This window comes from Bombus flavifrons, chromosome 12 (genome assembly GCF_040668555.2).
Source record: "Bombus flavifrons isolate JBK064 chromosome 12, iyBomFlav1_principal, whole genome shotgun sequence".
Taxonomy (NCBI): Eukaryota; Metazoa; Arthropoda; class Insecta; order Hymenoptera; family Apidae; genus Bombus; species Bombus flavifrons.
Genome location: NC_138453.1, coordinates 8811413 through 8835078, shown reverse-complemented (window position 1 = coordinate 8835078; position 23666 = coordinate 8811413). Strand labels below are relative to the sequence as shown.

Here is a 23666-nt window from a genome sequence, read left to right as displayed (position 1 = left end):
GACTTCTATCTTGCAGTTCCTACAATTTCACGATATTACATCAAATTTATAGCGTGGCAGAATTTTGAAAATAAGAATTCGCTTCGATGAAATTCTCGAGTGAAATTTCGACGAGGTCGTGAACGAATCAGGCTTGTCTACAGAGTGTTAAAAACGTATTACGAGTCGACAAGATGCACAAAGATTTAAAAGGACAGAGAAACAAAAATTAAACGTTGGATCGGTCGGAAAACGGATAGACATGTTATCGTGAAAGCGTAAAGAACACGAAGGCTCGAGATGGGAAAAAGAAGCCATATGATCGTCGACAAACGAGTGGGTGCCATAGAAGGGAGAACAACGGTGGAATCCCACTCTGACTACTTGTATATTCCATCTCGATCGATATGACCGGGTATAGCAGGTGCTGTGCTGTGCTCGTAAGGACTACCACCTTCACCTCTTTTTTGTGTACAGTGACTTGTACACCTCGGTTGATGTCCTTTCGTATAATCGATCGCAGCTATGATGACGATTGTATTCAATTTTCAATGAATCGACCGTGAACTTCTGACGTAGTACGTTAACGTGACTCGAAGTAGTGTAAAAAATAATGAATAGATTTGTTTTAAAGGATAAAAAGTAACGTAGCTTTCAGTAACGTTAATTGTTGCAGAGCAATAATGAAAATAAAGATTGCGGACTGAATAGTAGGAAATCGTAACAAATAATACGCGTCGTAGCGTATGAAGATTAATGGTAAACGCTGATGCGTCCTTTCATTAATTAATTTCTCATTTAAAGAGCGCACGTGGGACGGATGAATGATCCACGCGCAACCTTCGCGTGTGTACGTAAGCGTATATGTATACGCAATGCTGTAGCAAAATGCGTCAGTGGCACAGGTAAAATATGTTATATATTATAAAAATGCTATTCTTCCCCCACTTTTCTCAAAAGATGCCATTAGATGATTGATTATCTTTAGTTATCCATTAAATTACACCGTTGACCTAAATTCGTGGTACCACGGAAGCCAAAGAAATTCTATGGCTCTAATAAAACGAAACTCAAGAATAATAGAAAAAATTGCATTAGAAGCATCGGGTTTTAAAAAATTTAGTTTGAGAACTGAATAGGTACACTTACATGTGTTTGGTTACTTCAGCCATTGATTTTAATTAATAAAAAAATTAAAAAGTACAATATCTAATGTAAAATATATATCTTATAGAAAATGTATTGAATATCTTTTGTATTGTAAGCTGTTTCTTTCTTACAAAAATTTAATTCACGAATAAACTACAATTTGTGCATCAATTTGTTCTACGATAAAAATTCTGTAATTTTAATAAAAAGATAAAAAATTACGCCTTGAGAATGTTAGTATTCACCGGAAATCGTGACACGGAAGTATAACGCCACATTGCAACGTGTTAATTAAAAAAAATCAGCAATCACGCCTATGGTTACAGATTACAGTATAAGTTTTCTCCGTTTCGTATTGCACGATACGACTATGTCGATGAAATTAGATCGTGGTATATTAATTACTGGTCAGCGCTCTTTTCGTTCACCGAACAGTCAGCAAAAATAAATAGTAGCACGTGATAAAAAGCTTATATTATTGCAACCATGCGTCACCAAAAACGATAGGAGGTCGGCGAAAAATAATCTTAAACTGTTCGACCAGATTATCGAATAGATAACACTCTATTTACCATATGTGTAAATACATTTTTATTTTACCGGTCTACAATAGTACTTTTGTTAACGATATCGCCACTCTGTTGCGGCTCGGAAATATGCGCCGTTCTGATGTATCATCTTACACAAGAATCAGGTACATTGAAACACTTATTTTCCTTCTCTGTCGTGGAAACCCGTGTTTCTTTATGGGTATGGTTACGCAATATCGTTAGGAAGAAATGTTACGGCGTAAACAATCGGTGATACAATGTCATCGAAGTCACAATGTGGACGTAAGTAACAAATTCTCTTTCGTATCTAGACTACACTATGATGTAATTGTCTATCAAACGTTAAATTAATAATGCAATCTCTCGTGAGATAATTTTTTTATACGATACACAATTATCGATATTGTTTATCATAGAAATTCATATTTTGGTTACTCTGAATTGATGGTATAAACATCACGAGGTATTTTTTTATAATACATATTTTCCAAGAAACATTATCCACAAACACGTAAAAACATCAGAAATTACGACATATCAACGTTTCTTACGAGTCACGGAAATGTATTAATGTGAAAATTATAGTAGTTGATAGAATTAAATTTAAATTTAAATAAAAGAACACGTTAACTGTATTTTTGGTAGCACGTACAAAGTACAGGGTCGACCAATCAAGAGGATTACCAAAAACGTGTATCGTAACGTTACTATAAAGGATAACCGGATTGTGGGGATTTTGATCCATCTCGTGATCGTTTAACAGTAGAACGGAGTACAAAAGCGGCGGGCATGGTGCTCGAGAGAAACGAAGGAGAAGAAGGTTAGAAAGAGAACGAAAGGATGAGAATGAAGAGATGCAAGAGAGAGGAAGGGGATAGAGTTGATAACATGCCAGCTGTGCGCAGGAACGGAGGTTAGGTTAGAATTGGCGTTTGGGGGTCGCGAGGTCAGCCCACGGAATCGAACGACCGAGCGAAATAGGAAGATAGAAGATATACATATAACGTCATACAGAAATGAAACTTACCTCGTTGAAGGCCATCTTCTTCGTTATGCTTCCGGACTCGCGGCTGCTTCCGGTACCTCCTTGCCCCACCGCTCCTGTAGATGAGGATCGTCTCCCAGAGCCGCCGGACTAGTTGTTCCAGCAGCAGCTGATCTCGCCTGTCCAGAAATCCAGGGGAGGACGAGAGCACATCGAAGCCGCGAAAAACGCCACTCGCGGCACACTAGACACGAACACGAGTCGGACCACGACGACGATAGCGACGACGGCGACGACGGTGACGACGACGACACTCGCGACCGACCTGTCTTACAGCCCTCCGCGACACACATACGTCACGGAACAAACACGACCGTACACCTTTCCGGGGGACCACCTACCAAAACACTTTCGATCGACTTACACGCGATCCGTCACGCGATTACCATCTCCCTGCCAAACGAGTTGCTGCACCGAGGATAATCTGGCATTCCTCAGGTGGGCACCGACAGCACCTTCCGCCAATCTTCCAAATACCGCAGGCGGCTTACCCGGCTAACCGTGCTTTACAATTATCGCGACGTGTTACCCAATCGACTGTCACTCTATAATACCTATATACGAATCGTCACGATGTATTCGATAACTCGTAACCGTTTCTTGCACTGTTTTTTTTTCACGTATTTATATCCGTCGCAGAACTATCCGCAAACAGAGGAGCGCCATCTTGATTTTTGCTGTCGCGGAACTAGCCGAATGAGATGCGCGCGCAGCCGACACAGCTGTGAACGGGTACCATTGCCAATGAACGCCGCGGCATTTAGGAACACGCGCGAACCAATCACATTCCAGAATCGTTCATTTCATTGGGTTACTTTCTGTCATGTCATACTTACACCATGCTATCCCATTTTCAGTTTAACCTTTTAACGATCTTAAGTATTTTGTGTTACACCACTCCCTTCCCCTGGTTGTGGTTGCTTGTAACTAAACGACACAAGCATGGAAATTTATATACATACTTTACTCTATATATTACAAGAAATTATAGTTAGAAATTGTAGAAATTACAATCCTAGTTCTGTACTCTGATTGGCGAAATACGAATGGAATTTTAGCGCAAAATTTGAATGTAAGAATTTAAGATATGTAATTTGTAGTATTCTGTTGAGTAATAAAAATGATAAATAAATAAATACGAAAGTTAAAATGATGTGAAAATGTATAAGAAGTATAGTTTATATGAGTTATACTTATATATTACTTAAAATTTTGTTGCAAGAAATCTGTGACGGAGATTATGTGTAATTCGTAAAGTTATATTGTAGTTATACCGATAGTTGCGCCTACTTGCGGAGAAGCTGAAAACGAAAATTGAAAGACATATATACAGATAGATATAGAAATAAAGGGAAGCAATTTTTTTTTCTTAAATAGTCTTTTTCGTGCGTGCACCCATATAACACTGAAATATAATTTTGTTAAAGCTACTATGGTCAGTCGCTTCCCTCGTTTCCTTTTTCGCTGACTATGTATTGCTCCCTAAACGATTTCTGTCTTTGAAATTTCGTCTTGAGTTCCTCAAAAAGATGGCGCAGTCTATTTCGATATTATACTCCATCTTGAAAACTAAGTTAATCATGGCGGCCAGAGCTTCGGCATAAGTGAGTTGTGCGGTGTACATGCTATCAGTGATTGGTTTATTATTCTGTTGCGGTATTCGCGTAGTGTTCGGTTATTTTTATGTGTAGCTACATTCTTAGTGATTAGTATATTCGTAGTTTTTCAAATAATTATTCGGAAAAGACAGTTAAACTCATCGAAATGGGCCGCTCTAGATCCAGGACAAAATCTCCTAGTAGACGGCGTCATAAGAGTAAGCATTCAAGGAAACGCTCAAAATCACGTGAGAAGCACTCGAACAACAAGTACTCCGACAAGCCAAAAGAACGTAGTTCTAAATCAAGGTAATATATTTTACTTTGTTATCGAATATATGCATATTGGAATCGTTTCGTTCTATTGAGTTTTCCGCCATTTTGCTATACACACATTCGATAGAAGAAATACATGTTACGTCTGATTAAAGATTTATGTCTTCTATCGTTGTATATATCTTATTACGTTGTTACCAACATTCTATTAATAAATGTTGCAATGTAGTAAATGGGTTTCAAGCCCATTTATCTTGCTGTTTTTATAAAATTTGAACGCATTTATTTATGCACACAGGAAACGATCCCATTCTGCATCCTCTAGTTCAGGCTCAGATGCTTCGGATGATGTACACATTGTCAGTCATAAGAAACGTTCATACAGAGACAGGGATCGCAAAATGGATGAGGTAGAGAGGCTGGCAGAAATGGAACGTCAAAGGTAATTAACTATTTTAGATTGATTATTATTTTGTTTGATTTACTTGCTTCTATTTAATAAATATGCCTTGACTAACAATAGTTATCTGTAATATTTTTGTTTTAAACAAAATATTATGATATTATAGAGGATAACATATTAGATTATTTTATTATTTCCATATGCACTTGATGTTAAGGTACTTATGCCTAAGGATTATATTCCATATTTTTCCGTATTTTTTAGTCTTTGTATAATAGACGAAATATAAACAAATTTTAATGCTTTTACTTAATTTTTAATTAATAAAAAAAAATTTTTTTATATATTTTGATTTTATTGGTATACGTTTTTTTATTTATAATTATGTTGTCAGGAAAAAGAAAGAATTATCGAACAAAATCTTCACCGCAAGTGCAGTTGGGTAAGATTGTATAACTATCTCATGGTGGTGGGTCAATTATGTCATATATGTATATACATAAGTCTCAGATATTTTATTAGATATTATATATTTTAGAATTTCGTAAATATGAACACACACACACTTTACACATACAATAGTATGTACTAGTATTCTAAATATATTTTTATGCTTTATTAACTAAAGTGCGTCGTATTTGATTAAATCAAATAAATACATTTTATACAGTTATATTTATAGATTGTTGAAGTAAATTTGGCAAAGAAGTAAACATATTTGGAAAGTGTGTGCTACTCCTGTAGCATTAGAACAACAAAATATTTCTGTGCTTACAGAAGGCAGCGTGAAGTAGAGCAAAAAATGGTTGAAGAAGAAGCTGCAAAGCGAATAGAAGAACTAGTGCAGAAGAGGGTGGAGGAAGAACTAGAAAAGCGTAAGGAGGAAATAGAAGCTGAAGTACAAAGGAGAGTAGAAGAAGCTAAAAGGGCTATGGAGCGTCAAATGATGGAGGAAATGGAATGGAGACAAGCAAAGCTTCGTGAGGAGGAGAAACGAAGAGAGGTAAGACCAATCCAGAGAAACATTGGCCAGTGTTAGCCCAAGCGCTGTTTCGATCAACAGGAAATAAGTCTGGTGCTCTATCCTTGCATTATTTTTATACATAACTAGATGATATATTTTGGTAAATGCAGGACTATAATACGAATTAAATATATAATAGAGGAAATGTATTTCATAATTTAATAGCTTGACTGGTAAGATGCAATTTAATTTAAATGTTTCTGAAAACTATAAAGAGAGGTTAGGGTACTATATGTTTGCGCGTATTGACGTAAAAAAGAATTAGAAAATTCTAATTGGATATACCAAAAATTATATAAATGTTACTAATTGAACATCTATGGTGAAACTAACATGTGTGATTGTAGCTCTATATTATGCCTCTTTTTCACGATCACAGCGTTTGGGCTTGAAGCATTGTGGTTGATAACTATGAGAAAAATTATTATTAAAAAGCCACATTGCTTCGACTTCCCAACATCCACTGAGGTCGCGTTGTTGGGAATGTATACTTTCTTTTGTGGAAAGAATTTTGCTATTATAGGCGCATGTATCGGATATTTATGAACAGAATATTGTATTTCTACCATGTATATATTTATATATTTGTACAACATTAATACCTTTCATCACACAATATTTCGATTGTCAGTCGTATCTACTATTGAAGAAGTTGCGTTCGAATGCACTAGCTGCGTTTTTTCTCGCCACTTTTACAATCGTTGTACCTGACAATCTAGCAGACCTAATTACTTATTGATCTAGTTTATATCCGCGTGTCTGAATGTCCACATAATCGCATCGTTTAATCTCTTAAAGAGTAGAGAAAGAAGCATCCAATTACTTAAAGTTAGTGATCCCAAACTTTGTAACTTGCTAAGCAGAAAAAAAGAATCGTAAGTTTGAAATAAAGTTATTTTTCTATGAAACTATAGGAAAGTGATGTTTTTCCCTGAACAGTTTTTGCTGTCAGTGAAACAGTAGATTTAAAGAATTGTTCAAACTTTTTTATGAAAAATCTCATCAAATTTTATCTTTAAGAATATGATTGCATAATTGTTTTTAACTTTATTTTGGCGGTACAATAACAATGATATTCTTATATTTATAGAAATAAAAATTGCGAATTAGATTTCATCCTTTTTAATAGATATCTTTTCTCACGCACGAGAATATTCTATTTTTTCTTTTAATAATCATAGAATCATCTTAAAATATAAGATGAATAACATTGTATGATTACTTCTATATCTGAAAATCTAAAATAGTATACCTAGTTTACCATTCTTGATAAAATGCTTTTTTGGAGAGGTTTGCATATTATAATGGAAATAAATGATAGAATTGCTAATAGATTTTAATGATAATGATAATGAAAAGAAACATTTATTCTATTCCGTAACTTAGCTATTCTAAGCTCTTCTAACAGCTTTAATTTAGTATAACCAATATTCTATGAATTACAAGACGGGGTCCTGTTATTTGATCTAATTGGCAATGATTTTAAGTACTTAAATAAAATAATATTTACATGCTCGTCTTTAAGTACTTATATTTTCTTAAATACGAATCTTCATTTTCCTTTAAATACGAGTAGGAGATTTCTTCTACTATGTTTTTTATGTATATGCACAATTGGTTATTTTCACCCCCGGAAAATCAGCACGTTCCGGTCAAATGGACAGCGACCCTGATTACAAGTTGACCATACTTTTATCCTTATTGCTTTGCACATTGAGTTTGCACTGAATATGTGAACAAGTTTGGGAGAAATTTAATTAGAAAGGGAGAGGTAGACCTTAAAGGGCAGAATTAGAATCCCATAGCAACAAAGCACGACCTAGCAATATATAGGTCACCTTCCTTACTGACTACCAACAGAAGATGCCGGTTTTTTACTCACTGCTGAGTGATTGTCGATGAAGAAGGCATCCCCTACGTGCTGGCGTGAGCTTCATTCAGGTATTATCCAATTTATATATTCATAATTCATTTTATACCGATATTATTATTATCATTCTTTGTTTAAACACTATATATCGGAAAGACAATATTAGGGATTATTTTAGATTTGCTATATATTAGTACCTGGGACACAACGCATTCTTCGACAGGTCGGGGCGGATGGCACCACTCGTTCGTAAATATTTTTTTTAATATGTTTTCCATCTCTTTTTTTCAAATGCACATCAGCCATTATCGAAGATACATGAACAATAATCATTATTCTTTGTGAAATGTTCTTTATTTTTTTTTTTCAAACTTTTTTTTTGTTCATCTTAATAAAATATTTTTACACTTACTGCATTTAGATTTTATCCTGCACTTAACAAAGTTACTCAACGTGTCGCGTTTAAGCAAGGAGAGTTGCAATTTTCTGTACGTTCTTTTGCATGCACAGTGAATTGATTCAGAATCATAATTCACGTTTTTTCACTTTCAAGTGGCATCCTAAGTCGTCGTATTTCCATCTGGGGAATCTGTCAATAAACAGCATTCGCTGGGAACTAAGAGGAGCTCATTTAATCCAAACGAAGGAACTGGGTTTATATACATCCTCCGTTACTTTTGTCTCAACAAGCCATCCTAATTCTTTAAAACCTGACCTCGAAATTTCATATATATATTCCCGACTATTTTTCCCATATAAAAAACAATGGTTCTTAGGATGTGTAACACTAGGCTGTTGGCATAGCGGCACTATGATTTTTGGATATGAATGGTGTAACAACAGCTGGTGAACAACACCATCATTGCTTCGTGTAAATAGATCCCATTGTCGTTGTAGGAGGAAGAGCGGAAGAAGCGTGAGGAACTAGAGAGGATCATGGAGGAGAACAACAGAAAAATAGAGGAAGCTCAGAAGAAACTGGTAAGTATCATCCGGTAGTCTAAGTCGTTCATAGACTGATATTTTAAACGAACGTACTCGTTGATAGGCTGAAGAAAGATTGGCCATGGTCGAACAACAACGTTTAATGGAAGAAGAAAGGCAAAGAATGAGGAAAGAACATGAAAAACGTGTTAAAGAGGAACAGAAGAAAATCCTCGGGAAGAACAACTCGAGGCCTAAATTATCCTTTACGCTAAAGCCAGTTACGTGAGTCTGTCTCATTTCGTGCAGTTTTACATGTGATATTCATACACCTTGTCGATTTTGGAATTATTCATGTTCCATAAGAACATTCGTCATGAGCTGCGCGTACATATGTACATATATAATGCAGCAACAAGATCCAAAGTTCGCTCCGAATGTATTTGCGAAAATTATCGAAATCAAGCGACGTTGAATTTTTTTATTTAATTATGATGATAATACGTACATCAGAATTGAATAATTAATTCTATACTTGCCAGATTTCGAAGCCCAATGCAGGTGGGATTTTACCTGTTTGAGACTACACCGATGTCAATACAGACGAAGGATTTCTTTTTATGGCAGGGACATAATAGAGGCAGAATTTGTATTCATCCACGTGTTTGTCGTAATTTTTTCTACACTATAACGGTATACATTCTGTACAGGTATGCTCGATCTGTTTGACGAAGGTGTAGTCTAGCCTAGTTAGGTGTGTTCTACAAATTGCGAATGCAGTTCATATATTGTCGTTTCTCCGTAATTATACTCTACAAAGAATAATTTTATTTCAGTTAGATATATTAAAGAAACGAGAATCGTATTTATAGCGTTCGCGTTTTTAAGCTCGAAAACAATTGAAAATTTTCAGATGGTCACATTATGAATACGACCAAATAGATTTTGTAACTATGCAAGTGCATAAAAGAATTTTCTACGTAAATAGATAATTATTGTGCATTTGTAACACATAATACACAAAGCTATTTCGGGGAAATAGTAACAGAAGAGTTAGTTTCCCTAGTATACTAAATCGAGAATCGTAATGGAATATGCATACGTTTAGAACCTAATATAGAATTCATTTTGTCAACAAAAAATAAAGGAAAAACTGGTATAAATATGTTCTTTCTAATCAAAATTAAAATAAGGAATACGAAAAGACAAATGCAATGTTGAATGGATCATTTTGTACGCATAAAAACATATGAATGCAACAGTATATCTTGGACTTGGACCAGTATATCTTGTGCGCATTTGTGTATAGATATGTATTGATATAACGAAAAAAGATCTGTTCATTTAGGATTGTATACCTACAAACATTGTTACTTGTAAAATAAACGTTTTTATTAAATCTTATTTAATTGTTCTTTGCCATCCTACTGGAATACTTTTTTATATGAAAAGCTGATGTTTTATTTTTTTTTTATAGTTTTCGAGGTGAATTTGCTGTTGAAAGTAGTGCCTTGCCGCGAATTCCAAGGCTCGCTCCTTTTCCTAGAACGTTTCCGTAAAATGGACTGCGTTGTTTGAAGATGCACTCGAACTTGCCACGAGGAGCTTTTTTATTTTTACGACGATCTATAACCACTTAAAATGGACATAATCGTGTTTCGTTTAATTCGCTGTACACAAGGTAAATTTATATAATACAAATCCAATAATTACCTTTAATAGTATCTTCTATTATTTCTGGATAGAGTTCCTCGGTAACAGTACTGCTCGGAGGATGCAATCGTGGATTTGTATTTATTTCGATTAACCAGACCGATAGGTCATCCATTATTAAAAAATCAGCGCCGTATAATTGAAAACTGTTTTTTCGATTGACCATATTTTCTTGGGATGCCAGAAGTGCGCCAATTAAATTTTGCTTGATACCTGGTTTAATGAGTCCCTCCCATGCTGATTCTCGGTCGGTATTTCTGAGAGACGGCAGACAATCGAGTAATTGCTCGAGGTTTCGTTAAGAGTCGATATAAAATGCATACTTCAAGTATTCCTTGAATTTCTGAAGATTCCAGTGAAGTTCGCTGGGTATCTGTGCGTTCTGCTTTATTGTCTTTCTGTACTTCAACTGCACAGTCGTGTTACATAAATGAATCGATTCGTGGAAATTGTCGAGAGTAAAATCTTTTGACGCGAAACGAAGCAGAATATCCCTTCAAAACAAATAATTCTGTAAAGAATTGCTAAACAAAACAAGTTGTTGAAAGGTTGAAAAAGATCGATACTTGTACATCCAGACTGTAAGGGGTTGCGTGCTAGTTATTAAGAACCACTGTCTAATATCAACTTTCGTTTTATAAACGAGTAGAGGTCGTTCTAAATGTGATTAATTATTAATTTAATTTATTCTGTTATTTTTCTGCTAGCGCTGCTACTAAACAAAAACTGACCTATGTACTTTTGTACGACATACTGCATGCATTCCTTAGCAGCTTGATTTATCTTGCTTAGTATGTCTTGCAATGAATTCTTAAGAATTATACCTTTACCCAAGCTCTTGTCACCTGGTTTTAAAATCCAGACATTCCGCATTCCATCAATTTGACTCTGAGGACGACACTCTATCATTTCTTTTATCATATTTGCGGTGAATCGTAATAGTTCCTAACAAAAAATTTTCAATATAATCTACCATCATTTTGATTTTATATTAATTGCATACTTCGATATCTATGCCATCATTCTTCTCCAATATTTCTCGTTTATGCAAAAGTCTTTCGTACCACGATAAAAATTGATTCCAATTAGAAATTGATATGTCTTTATAACTCTGTCCATCTATGTCCTCGTGCGCGCAGATGCTACAATTTATTTGGATTCGATAGAAAATGCCTCGAGAATATTTTACTTTGTTTTTTTTAAAACCTTATGTATTCCGCGCATCGTTCAAGAGCGAATAAAACTGCTTTGATAGGGACAGTGCCGTCTTGGGACCAAACAGCATTTGGTCCAGCGATGCTGGCCAAGAATAAGAACCACTTGAGAATTCCCATGCAAGCTGTGATGTAAAAATCTTGCACGAATTCCTTTATCTGCACAGGCTGTACACTTGTGACATGTTTTTATTACCATCAAAATGAAAAATCGTATACGAACCTGATAAACATTGTAGCATCGTGGAAATTGTACGTTTGACACGCCAGTTTCATAGAACCAAGAAATATTTTCTAGATTATTGCACATATCGATCTGAAATAATTTTAACATAGTTTCCAATAGTTTCTTCATACTTTCCGAACGAAAAAAGATTATGGATATTAGAAAATCACTTGCTATAAGTAACCTTTGATGTGAAATAGCATCCGGAGAATTTATTAATTATGGTTCTTTCTTCTGTTCTAACAGCTACTCTTTTATTAGTGGACCATATAAAATTAGCAGGATAACGTAATAATTTTTCAATCGTTTCCAAGCCAGCTGAAAGATAAAGAACGTATGTATATTTGTCGTTTTTATAACAAATGGAATGAATTTCTGTCAGCAACCTTCCGAAATTTCCGGTGACATTGAGAGCATTCTTCTGATGAATCTTTTCTCTATCCAGTTTCTTCTTCCTAGAGGCTTCCTTAGCACTGGGAAAGTGCCATAAATCACGAAAATTTTATGTTCGTTTACTGCCTTTGTCAGAACCTTTAGAATGAAATTGATCTTTGCGTCCTCAGCGGAGAGAAGACTCAAGTATTCCCTGAGGATGATCTTGCCATATGTGTTCACGTTTTCTTTCTCCTCTTCTTCCAGTAGATCGTCGAGATCATCGCGGTTGCAAAGAATCTCGACGTTCGCGGTTCTTACAGGCTCTACGTTCGTAATCATTATAGAATCGGAAACTCTTACAATTATCTTTGATTCTTCTCCGATTTCCTTTGGATCTTTTGAATATATCTTACAAAAAATTTTGCGAAATAATATTTTTATGTGTTTTGTAATACTCGAAAATTCTGTTGGACTTTTTAATTCAACTCTTTCGTACCTGCCAACCTTGACAGTGCTCTTTAATCGAACAATCGGGAGAGGTTAACACAATTTGCCATTTGCGCGTTTTAATAGTTTTTACAATGTTCGAGTCTTCCAATTTATATTTTCCGTTTTTCGATATTTTAAAGTCTCCTTGGATGTCGGATAATCCATAGTTAGAATTTGTAATGAGATCTACGTTTTGATTTATTTGTTTGTCGTTTTGCGAAACAGTTATATAATCATTCTTTTGTCGCATTGTGGAATCTTTTCAATAACAAATTTGTATATTTTTATACTTTAACATGTTTTGGTCGCGTCAATCTTTCTACATCTCAATTTAGTTGACAAACTTTCGTTCAAAAATGACACCATTCGATGATGATATTGACAATCGATAAGTGTACTTCGATATTGCTCTATGTTCATGATTTGGAGTAAACAAAATGTTTTTTTTTTTTATTAAGCTTTTATAAATTGTTCTTTTTTTATACTATCCCACGTATTTCTGCATACTCTATATTTTTTCACGGCTTCACGCATGGAGTCGTCCAACAATTTTTCCACGTTGGCCTTTTTAAAAATTGGCCTTTGCAATTCCACCTTAATTGCTTGACTGTTCTCAACTTTTTCCGGGTTTTTCACTTCTACTTTTTCTCCTTCCAATCTCGTCAGATCAGTCTCTGCAACTGTATTCTTGATACTTTGAGTCGAATCAAAGTCCATTCGAAGAGGAATTTGTAGACTCATCTCACGTATCACTTCTGCTACAGACTTTAGCAAACGTCTATTCTTCACGATTCTATTTTCAATCAGTTTCTTTCTTTTGCAAATACTTCTGTCGTCCTGTGCGATATTCGTGGGATCGTATGACCTCTTAGTACCACGGAGAATACTTTGTATGCCTTGGAATATATGAAACACGTTACAAAGATAATATAGAAAGAAAAGAAGTTAAATTTCATTCAAATTTTACCTGACTGCACGTTTCTACTATTTTTCGTACGTTCTTCAAGAAACATTTTGTCTTTCAACGCTATTTGTTTCTCACATTTCGTAGGAAATCGTGACGTACAGAATCTCGTGCAATAGTTATTCTTGAGATCATTTTTCTCTCTCAAGCAGTTTCTCTTTTTCGTTAACCGTACTATTTGTGTGAAACCGTTTTCAATTTCTCTTCGCAACGATCCTTTCTGCAAACAGGATTTCAGGCTTCTGTCTGAGTGGATGTATAACGTTTGATTAAATGTTACTCTCGGTGCATCGAGTGCTTTTCCGTCAGGCTTGGAAATGTGATCATCGTTCGTGTACGTGCCACGGGAGTTCGTTGGTAGATACGGTGTTGAGTGCACTTGTTCGTCAAACTCGCTTTCCGAATCGGTGCAAGTGTCGGACAAATTGAACGAGATCGAATTTTCGTCTGACCACCGCGAGTGGCAAGTGCCTGGCTGGTAAGGGAAAATTAGAGTAATTTAGTAAACCGACAAGTTAAACGATACGATTCGCCTTCTAAAGGCATGAAGTTTCATTGCACCGAGGAATTTTGTTTTAATATTGTTCCGTCCGGAATAATATTAAACGAACCACGTGAGGTATTCGCACGTTTCCGAAACCGAACACCTCGCGTCAGTTCTGTTACCACCAAACCTTTACCAAGTGAAGACGCGTAAAGGACGCTGTTAGTTGAAAAACTAATGTTTGACAACAGTCAATCAGCTTGTGTTCTGAGCAAACTAGAGAGAACTCATCGGACAATCCGAACAGGCGAGACCTTTTCTATAAGACCAGACATTTTCTAACATTTTATCAGTACAGACTGTGCTGTACTCGTTCACATACTTTTTCATTAGGGTTCAATTTTTTCTTGTCGCTGTTGGATTTGGAATGTGCAGAACGGTTAATTGTTCTTCCCTAAACGCTCATACACCGTGGCTGATGACAGCAGTCATCCGTAATGACATTATCACAGTATGATTTGTTTGACTTGATGAAATTTAATTTAAATAAAAACAGATGTATCGAGTTAAAATTTGATGCATCATGACATTAACATGATTTCTTTTACTTAACGATGGCTTTTAAAAGTTAACTTTCGCGATATATCGTACCTTGATTTTGCGTTTGGACTGTCGAAAAAATGTGCATTGAAAATCATCCTCATTGAGAAGAGTATGACTGATATCTTTCTGATTAGGCGAATAGCCGGCGGTTGCAGTACCTCCAGAATTCCAAGATGAGTCGATATACTCCATTCCACGTGACAAGTATGGACAAAAAGAACGTATATCGCTTAATTTTTTTACAGCTAATCATCGAATTTAGAGGAGAATCTTTGGAGAACGATGGCCTCCATTTGTCTGACTGTTCCACTTTAATAATTTTGATTTTTTTTTTAAGTTGCCATTGATGTTGGTTAATTAATGTCAAATCATGTTTTTTTTCGATTTGAACAAGTCGATTTGATTTTGTTTCGGTATTTTCTTACAGGGAGTAAAAAATCGGAAGATCTTAACGGTCGGTAGTATAGTTTTTTATTGATCATTTACAGTTCAGTTCAAATATACGTTCAAATATAGACTCTAAGGATAGATCAACAATGGAAGAGTAACGAGTGCAGATCACAAAGACATTTTCAATCACTTAGTTAACCTTAAACCAACGGCGTACATGTCCGTGATGTCTGATAAAATCTTATTCTTCTTTTGACGAGGATATTTTTTTGGGACGTTACGATTTTTATTTTTCACGTTCACTGCTTGACCAACTTTGTTTGTAGTTAGAAGAGACGGCAACGTTGGTGTCTCCTGAGTTATGTTGGACAGATGAGGAGTATTCTTCTTGTACTTTTTAATGGCATCTCGGATCACCGTCTTAATTATCTAACGCATATGAAGAGAATATTATCCAGAATAAGATATGGCGGTAAGTCCTATAAAATTACATCTACCTTATCATTGTTTGACTTCAAAGGTTTTTCAATTTTTGGAACCAATTTTGTAGATTGTTTCTGAAAAGCCATAATCTTGGTAACCAAAGATTGTGATATCGGAGATGATTCTGCCTTACTGCTATCTGATCCAGCGAAAGTGTGCGATTTTCTCGGTATACGCGCCATATGTTTCTGATTATTGCCAATTTTTTCCTAATATACAATCGTTTCTTTTAAATAAAACTACCTGATAATTACGCGATTTAATCATTGTAATACGTACCTGAACAGATGTAGGGAATTTTGACTTAACGTTGGGTACCGGGCCAACCACAGGTGCACTTTTCACGGTCGATTCCTGCTTATCGATCAGCACAGCAGTTATTAAGGGCTTTGGAGGTGCACTCGTTGGTAGAGCTTGCCTTAACTTAGGCGAGTCCACTTTGTAGTAAGCGTAAAATTCTTGGTCAAGCTGTATTTCTAATTCTTCGATCAAATCTACGATCACTGGACCGATTTGATTGTGCACAGTCGATTTCTTCTTCGTTAAACAAGTCTACGATTATTTTCATTTAACCACGGATAAATATAAATTCATACACAATAGCGTCACTTTTTAGTTATATAATAATGCTTAATATATATCAATAGTTTTATGTTTTTTTTCTGTACTAATATCTCTATAATATCTGATAAAAGATGGTTATCGCAAATAATTTCTAACTTTCGGATGGCATTCTGTAAGGCTCGAAAAATTAAGAAATTATTTATAATTCTTCGATATTCTTTTGATGCCTACCATCGGGGACTTCGAAACGAGACTAACTTTTGATTCCTGATTATTTAAATTAGCTTTCTTCCCACAAGTAGTTATTCTAGTCCCTTGAAGAGATAGAGCTGCGCCTAAATATGGTTGACAACTTGGCATCCTTTGTTTGTAAGCCAACTCAAACTGTCCTGTATCAACGTTTTTATCTTCCCGATAATCTATAACCACTGCGGAAACCCACATAGCATAAGAAGAAAGCAAGCCTAGCACTCGTATAAACAAATGGAAAGTTTCAAGCACCTTTTATGATGTCCTCGAGAACTTGCCTGCACAGGCGTGTCGTAACTTTGCTCGAGTAACTCATGTCAGGATGACTATTGATTTCGATCAGCCATACGGAAAAGTCATCCATAACCATAAAATCAGCGCCATAGAGTTCGAAACTATTTTTTCGACGATCCATAGCTTCTTGACTAGCCAACAAAGAGCCAACCAGGCCTTGCTTCATTCCAGGATAGATTATATCGTCCCACGCTTTGTCGTGTCCTTGAGATCTGTTGGAGTTTCGTCAGTTGCAAATTTCAATCTGATCACGCGACTGAATCAAAGTGCATCATACTTGAGAAACTCTTTGAAGGTCGTAGCATCCCACATATTATCCGAGGGCAACGCAGCATTTCTATCGCCGCAATTCGTGTACTTGCACTGGATCGCGTGATTACACAGATGAATCGACTCGTGGAAGTCCGTCAGACTGAATTTCTGGGAGCAGAATCGCAGGTAACTTTCCCTGCGAACAAGAGGATGCTATATTACTATCCCCTTTATCGATGGATCGTGTTGCTCATAGGATTCGCATGCCGAACATATCGCTCGATAAATACAATAATAGGAAGCCCATTTACGCAAACTGGGTTAGGTAAGATCGGTTTTGCAGAAGGTGAACTCGTGACTAGCAATTTCCTATAACTTGTTTAAGAGTAATGAATTACCCAGTTATAATTTTAAATGCATATTAGCAAATTGCTTGTTTCTGCTTTGTGAACTATTTCAAACGTACATTAATAATAATTGCAATGCGTTTTCCGCACAATAATTACACGATACGGATACTTACAAGCATGAGATAACGTGACACGGAACCGAAATTGCTTCAAGGTATGCATACCTGTACTTACTTAACTACAATGTACTATAAATTATAGCTAACAAATTACTTGTATATCCATAGAGTTAGGGGCTGGGCGCAGGTAATGACGAACCATTGTCTGATATCAAATTTAGTGCTGTGTATGAGTAATGGCCGTTCTATAAAAAAGGGAACAACGTGTGTTAATCAAAACTACATTTATCCGGATCAAAATGTACCGATCGATAATTTTTAAAGGCAGCAGCAATTACCAATATATTTTTGTACGACATAGCGCGTGTCTGATTTATTCGATGGATTCATCTTCGCCATGACATCTTCCAGTTTATTCAGGAGAACGATTCCTCGACCTCGGCTTTTATTTCCCGGTTTCATGATCCACACGTTCATCACACCGTCCATATCGATTTGTGGCCAGTACTTCTTCATCTTCTTCAGGATATGCTTCGACGCCAGGAAGAATTTCTGTTCACACCGTGCTAAATTAATATAGTTCCCATGACTTCACTTGTCAGCGATTCGATCGAAATCGAGTTGCTTACTTGAAATGGCACATTGTTTCGAACAAAGAGAGCGTGACCATGAACGATCTGATAGTACCAGCTGATAAACTGATCCCATTGATGCACCCAAACCCTTTCGATTTCTTGGTCGATATCTTCGTGCGACTGTGCGCTAATGTAATCGCTGCATCGTTTAATTGCGAACTCTAACGCCTTCAAGGGCACCGTGCCAGTCGGTGCTCTAACTGCGTTTTCACCCTCGTTGTTGATCTTACTAACTAACCATTTTAACAGACCTAGACATGCTGTGAATCTATACGAAATATAGATAATAAAATAAAAATCAAGATGTTAAAAAGTAGGAAGATTTGTGCAAATAATAGCTATGGTTCACCGAAAGTCTTCGACGAAAGCGTGCATCTGATCGCCTTGACATAAATTATAGCAACGTGGAAAAAGTGTGTTCGCCACTCCAGCCTCGTAATACCAGTGCATTTGTCTGACGTTCGAACATAAACCCACCTAAGGCAATCGATTTTCTTACAGGCATATATTATCCTCGTACAAAGTGCGTTTCACATGACTGAAAGAAATCAGGCAAGGCCACTTCAGGTACCTTCGACGTGAATCCTGCTCGACAATATCTGTTAAAGATCGTCGTTTTGTTATCCTGTGCTGGCCAACCGGGCCATTCCGATCCTGTGTTCCAGAGAAAATCCACGGTGTGATTAGTGAGCATTCTAGAGATCAATAGGCGCTCGCTTTGCTGATCCCTTAAATCGCCGATACCAGCCAACAATACGACAGGACTTGCATCCACGTTGAAATGTTGTTCGCCTGAGAAAGTCGACTTATATAATACCAAAGGTAAAATACAAAATTGAAAAAATTCACGAAACGACTGAAATACCATTGGTATTCTTTTTGAAGAACTTTTCGCACCATCCTCGTCTTAACATGCATTCGCGAATCACTCGCGCCCTTCCGTACACCATAAACGTGTGATGCGCAGCTATGGCATCTTTCACTATTTGCTTGATTCGCATAAATCGTTCGTGTAACGTCGGTGGAAGTTCTAAACTTGGCTGAACTGTTCCTGTATGACACAAACGATGTTAAAGTATACGTTGGTGAATGGAGGATAAAAAATAGTTTTTGGGTCATAACCTTGAACTATATTTGCATCTGATACAATATCTAGCGTTGGTTTCGGGTTGTTATCTAGCGGTTCGTCCACCACAGGTTGTTCTTCATTCTTGTCCGTTTTATCCGAGCTGGTCGGCTCCAAATTCGATAGCGCCTCATCGTTTGCTTTCATGTAGCGCGCTTGCAAATCTGTAGGTTCGTCTGCACTGATGCACTCCGTTGGTTTTCAATTTCGCTTCATTGCAGTAGAGTTTGTTGAAGGAAGAACGAGCCCGAAGAGGTCAACGTTGTTTTATCCTGGATCAGCTTACAAGATTCGATAGCAGTTATTAAAAGTGTCCAAAAAAAAAAAAAAAAAAGAAATAGATCTTTAACGCAATAAAAAATCGTATTAACACTCTGCACGCTCAAATTAGATCTCTTCTAGTACCTGTTGAATCTTCGACGTTCCATCAACATTCTTCTCTTCGATTCAGAGCAATCACCTTCGATTTTTCTAATTGATAATCGCCTGTTCGAATCTAAACTGTTTAACGGAGGAATGTCCTCGATATTGCACGATCAAAGACGACATGCCTCGAACAGATGCGAGTCAGAGTCACAACGAAGAATCAACGAGACGGAAGCAAAACTCCGACTGAACATCATCGGACAACAGACTCGAAGTATGTGTACATAATCTAGAATTCCGTAGGCGTGCGCCCTGAAACCGTTTTAAACTACCCTAACTATTCGGCGAATTGGATAAAATCGCATGACTATGTCCTCCCCGAGCTATATTCTTATGTCGCATTACAAGATCTGCGAATATTAGATCAGCTGGCTGATAAGGGTGATCATTTAGAATCTCGAAAAGCGACCAGCCCATACAATCATTTCTTTCTGAATTATTCTATCATCGAAGATTTCCTAAAGTATAGTTTCTAATTCTGAAACATCGAATTTACCTGCAATGAAATTTTTTTTTTTTTGATATAATAAAATTTGTTAAATTTCAGACGCTGTGTTAATAAGTTACATAATAGAAGTTCTAAGCGGATAAAAACAGTGAGGAAGGATAGGAGGGAATTGTTAGAATAGGAGGAGCGTACCAGGCACCCCTGCGGAACTTCACGACCATCGAATGCAGGTAAAGAAGCAAAAGCTATCGCGTGGGTTGCCCTAACCACTCCTGTTCCACAATCTCTGACCCACTTATGCGAATACATCTTGGCTCGCGTGAAGAGACGGCCTGACGAATCACTTCGACCTGCTATCGCTAATTGCCCGAATTCAATTTCATGCTGATAATTTTCTAAAATATATTCGGCACATCGTACTATTTTGCAATTCGGCTGACCTCTACGCGCTTTTGTTATCGGTTTTCCGTGTATGTTGATATTTGCGTGTGATAAAAGCAACATCAAAGAATTATTGCTTATGAGATAGTGAGTTTCTTTTGAAGAATCGTGAACGCACCGTAAATATGTCAGAAATACCCATTATTATTTTTCCGTGGTTTATTTCGTGATCATAATTTTGTAATCGTAATCTTAATTTTCGTAATCTTACTTCCTTACCATTAGATATGGTGCGATATATGTTGTGGGAAATCATAGAATATAGTTGTACGACTGCATTCGTAGAAACTAGGATACAGTTGTATGTTGCTGCAATTCTCACTGGAATATTGAAAAGAGTACGAAATACAGACGAGCTCCGAAAAAACGAATGATCCAAAGGATAAACATGTCACTGTCGGTGACAGGAGGTATTTGAAAATGGTAAGAAATGAAGTTGCTCGAGTTTCTTTACTTTTAAAACTCGTGATTTTAATGTTGAGCATTTCACGAATTACTGGTAGTAATGTTGTGTGTTTTTTAAAATGTATTAATGTTCATTGTTTTAGATATTAATCATTAATAAAAGCATTATCAGGGAACGAATAGTATTAGAATAAATAAGAATTGTAGTATGTCATGAAAACATATGGGTAATAACTATTCAAAATGGCGCGCTACATTCTTCATCGAAGAGTGCTGGGACTCTACTATGACGAGTTATCTGTCGGTATAAAAGTCGACCTTACCAATAGAACGACTCTATGTTAACCTATACATCGTAAACGTAACAAAGTGGAATTACATCATTTTTTGAATTCTGACACGAGGCAGAAGATATAAAACGCATGTGTAGCAAGTATGGCTCACTTAATCAGGAACGTTTCTCTTCTACTATTCACAGAAGAGTGCATAGAAGAATATTTCGATGACATGAACTTTTTTCACGGTGAGTGCTGGAACTTCATTCATAAACGACCAATAGCCGATATAACTGATTCATAGAATTATAATAAATTTATTTTTATTCACAGCTTCTTACTTATACCCATTGTCATTCAATAGAAATAAAGATTAAAGTTTGGAACTAATACTTTTATTCCTCACATATCGTAACCTATTTTATATTTAATAAATTCTACGATGTAATACATGATTTTACAATTTTTTAGCATTTACACATCCAAATACAAACATAATACGTATATACATAGTTTCACACTACTATAAACAAAAGTTTCGCATAAATAGTATAAGAATTTTAAATATAATTTTACTTCCTCTTTACTCTCGCATACCGTGAATTGTAATGCTTTCAAATTCTACTACCTTGAACATTGTACTGAATAAGTTAGATTTTCGAACGATTGAATTTTGAAATACTCGTAGTGAGCGCTCGACGATGTTCAATTTTTTTCTCGACGATAAATTTGAAGTCATTATTCCTTTGTGACGATTTAAATTACTTCTTATAAAAGTTAAAATGAATTTCCTGCGAAGAAGATACGAACCACTTCAAGTAAAACATGAAAATTTCGAACATGTTTCAGTTGGATGCTTCAAATTGGCGCTGAGCAAATTTTTAGGTCTCGGCATCATCGGTGGATCTCTTCTCGGTTAGAAAATATATTTTTATGTAACCTTTGTAATTATCATGAATTTAAACACTGAGCTGCGTTTTTGTGCAATAGCTGCATGTATAATTAACTTTGTGTATAACATTATACTGTATTACGTTTTTGTTTGTTAGTCAAGATACCACAGATTGTAAAAATTCTTAGAAGTAAAAGTGTAGAAGGTATCAATGTCTTCAGCGTGTTACTGGACTTATTTGCCATGACAGCCATGGTATCCTACAGTTTTATAAGTGGTTTCCCATTCAGGTACTATAATTAAAATTATATATACCTTTTATATTTGTATTCATTCATATTATAATTAATCAATGAATGGTTGGATTCTAGTTCATGGGGTGATGGAGTTTTTTTGGGTATGCAAACTTTAACAATTGCAATATTAGTCATGCATTTCAGTGGTAATACAGTTCAAGCAACTGCATTCCTTGCTGCTTATCTAGCAGTGTTCTTTGCTGCTATTAGTGGCTTGACCCCGGTAAATGTTCTCTGGGGTTGTCAAGCAATGAATATACCCATTGTACTTGCCAGTAAGGTAAGATGCTTGTAAATAGAAATCATTATATAATATATATAAACTTACTGAAAATATATTTATGATTTCATATTGTTTCAGTTAATGCAAGCCTACACAAATTACTCCAATGGAAATACTGGTCAGCTATCAGCAATAACAGCTTTCATGCTCCTCTTTGGATCTCTTACACGAATATTTACCTCTATCCAAGAAACAGGAGATATCACAATGATAATAATGTATATGTGCTCCTCTATGTCAAATGCTATAATAGCTGCACAAATTTTGTATTATTGGAATGTAGATGCGAAAAACAAAGATGGAACAAAGAAAAATCAATAAGTTAATTAATAAAATTTTTAATATTTTGGGAAATAATCAAATAATGAAGTCAAAAAACCGTGCAACGAAATGAAATGTGTAAGTGGGTGTAAATAAATGAAATCAGCATTCTGATATCAATAGTCTGAGAAGGATACACCTACTTTAATGAAGAAGGTATAAATGTATTTAAGTTAATAAACTAATATTTTAAATACCCTAAACTTATATTTTAATCGCCACGTATGTACTACATTCATGAATCTCTTCTAGTTGACAAGTTATAATTTTAAATTTGCTATAAGTCATACTATCTTAAAAGTATTTCTAAAAATCGTATTTGTTATTATTTCTAAAAGTTTCAAGCCTGATAAAAATTTTGTAATGGAGAATCTAATCTGTTTAGTAGAAATAAAGTTTTATTACTAAAACAATTTTACGCCATCAATCATTTTAAATTGACCGCCAAACCGGAAGTGATGTAGATCGCTGACGCTATGTATGGTATGGTTCGCTAGCTGTAGTAAGGGAAGGGAAAGAGCCATTCACGC

General features: G+C 35.9%; 5 protein-coding genes across 9 annotated transcripts in view; 2 read left to right on the top strand and 3 right to left on the bottom strand.

Annotated features, from left to right (window-relative positions):
• GckIII (Germinal centre kinase III) overlaps positions 1-3429 on the bottom strand; it is a 115558-nt gene extending 112129 nt beyond the window's left edge. Inside the window, exon 1 of one of the 2 annotated variants that reach the window (XM_069124526.1) lies at positions 2707-3429. Coding sequence is in view for 1 of the 2 variants with exons in the window: in XM_069124527.1 (XP_068980628.1) it covers positions 2707-2721 (15 nt within the window). In the remaining variant the exon portion in view is untranslated. The remainder of the gene's footprint in view (positions 1-2706) is intronic. The other variant, XM_069124527.1, reaches the window with a different exon arrangement.
• A 669-nt stretch (positions 3430-4098) lies between these two features.
• On the top strand, positions 4099-10223 carry Arglu1 (Arginine and glutamate rich 1). Of its 4 annotated transcripts, none has more exons than XM_069124531.1 (6): positions 4099-4631; positions 4984-5040; positions 5396-5443; positions 5779-6004; positions 8793-8876; positions 8944-10223. In XM_069124531.1, the coding sequence occupies exons 1-6, from the start codon at positions 4489-4491 to the stop codon at positions 9106-9108; spliced, it is 723 nt and encodes a 240-aa protein (XP_068980632.1). In that variant the 5' UTR covers positions 4099-4488; the 3' UTR covers positions 9109-10223. The 4 variants fall into 4 exon arrangements, with proteins under 4 accessions (XP_068980632.1, XP_068980634.1, XP_068980630.1 ...); XM_069124529.1 differs by having other exon boundaries at positions 4107-4631; positions 4897-5040; XM_069124533.1 differs by lacking the exon at positions 5396-5443.
• Positions 9531-12712, bottom strand: LOC138185744 (tubulin glycylase 3A-like). The gene is made up of 9 exons (XM_069124910.1): positions 12359-12712; positions 12157-12290; positions 11768-12062; positions 11536-11735; positions 11264-11477; positions 11099-11189; positions 10856-11026; positions 10533-10789; positions 9531-10454 (listed from the first exon to the last, which is right to left on the bottom strand). Exons 1-9 carry the CDS (start codon positions 12684-12686, stop codon positions 10291-10293), a joined length of 1854 nt encoding a protein of 617 aa, XP_068981011.1. The 5' UTR covers positions 12687-12712; the 3' UTR covers positions 9531-10290.
• A 2647-nt stretch (positions 12713-15359) lies between these two features.
• LOC138185518 (tubulin glycylase 3A) lies at positions 15360-19975 on the bottom strand. Its single transcript, XM_069124523.1, has 14 exons — positions 19755-19975; positions 19346-19630; positions 19089-19274; positions 18795-19015; positions 18573-18700; positions 18218-18491; positions 17927-18140; positions 17743-17833; positions 17145-17315; positions 16826-17079; positions 16556-16752; positions 16040-16312; positions 15775-15969; positions 15360-15706 (listed from the first exon to the last, which is right to left on the bottom strand). The coding sequence occupies exons 2-14, from the start codon at positions 19494-19496 to the stop codon at positions 15464-15466; spliced, it is 2598 nt and encodes an 865-aa protein (XP_068980624.1). The 5' UTR covers positions 19497-19630; positions 19755-19975; the 3' UTR covers positions 15360-15463.
• A 345-nt stretch (positions 19976-20320) lies between these two features.
• LOC138185522 (mannose-P-dolichol utilization defect 1 protein homolog) lies at positions 20321-23339 on the top strand. Its single transcript, XM_069124534.1, has 7 exons — positions 20321-20453; positions 20890-21087; positions 21213-21592; positions 22194-22259; positions 22394-22526; positions 22608-22812; positions 22894-23339. The coding sequence occupies exons 3-7, from the start codon at positions 21505-21507 to the stop codon at positions 23134-23136; spliced, it is 735 nt and encodes a 244-aa protein (XP_068980635.1). The 5' UTR covers positions 20321-20453; positions 20890-21087; positions 21213-21504; the 3' UTR covers positions 23137-23339.
• Positions 23340-23666: the final 327 nt, after the last annotated feature.

What these genes read in the sequence shown, in the direction of transcription:
- Arglu1 (XM_069124529.1), top strand. Translation starts at nt 4,489, where the DNA reads ATGGGCCGCTCTAGATCCAGGACAAAATCTCCTAGTAGACGGCGTCAT. An exon ending in GAACGTAGTTCTAAATCAAG is followed by an intron (nt 4,632 to 4,896) that starts GTAATATATTTT and finishes TTATGCACACAG; the next exon opens with GAAACGATCCCATTCTGCAT. An exon ending in TTCACCGCAAGTGCAGTTGG is followed by an intron (nt 5,444 to 5,778) that starts GTAAGATTGTAT and finishes CTGTGCTTACAG; the next exon opens with AAGGCAGCGTGAAGTAGAGC.
- LOC138185744 (XM_069124910.1), bottom strand. Translation starts at nt 12,686, where the DNA reads ATGATTACGAACGTAGAGCCTGTAAGAACCGCGAACGTCGAGATTCTT. An exon ending in GATGCTATTTCACATCAAAG is followed by an intron (nt 12,063 to 12,156) that starts GTTACTTATAGC and finishes AAATTATTTCAG; the next exon opens with ATCGATATGTGCAATAATCT. An exon ending in ATGATGGCATAGATATCGAA is followed by an intron (nt 11,478 to 11,535) that starts GTATGCAATTAA and finishes ATTTTTTGTTAG; the next exon opens with GAACTATTACGATTCACCGC.
- LOC138185518 (XM_069124523.1), bottom strand. Translation starts at nt 19,496, where the DNA reads ATGAAAGCAAACGATGAGGCGCTATCGAATTTGGAGCCGACCAGCTCG. An exon ending in AGATGCAAATATAGTTCAAG is followed by an intron (nt 19,275 to 19,345) that starts GTTATGACCCAA and finishes TGTGTCATACAG; the next exon opens with GAACAGTTCAGCCAAGTTTA. An exon ending in GAGCAGGATTCACGTCGAAG is followed by an intron (nt 18,701 to 18,794) that starts GTACCTGAAGTG and finishes CGATTGCCTTAG; the next exon opens with GTGGGTTTATGTTCGAACGT.
- LOC138185522 (XM_069124534.1), top strand. Translation starts at nt 21,505, where the DNA reads ATGGCTCACTTAATCAGGAACGTTTCTCTTCTACTATTCACAGAAGAG. An exon ending in TGACATGAACTTTTTTCACG is followed by an intron (nt 21,593 to 22,193) that starts GTGAGTGCTGGA and finishes AACATGTTTCAG; the next exon opens with TTGGATGCTTCAAATTGGCG. An exon ending in ATAAGTGGTTTCCCATTCAG is followed by an intron (nt 22,527 to 22,607) that starts GTACTATAATTA and finishes GTTGGATTCTAG; the next exon opens with TTCATGGGGTGATGGAGTTT.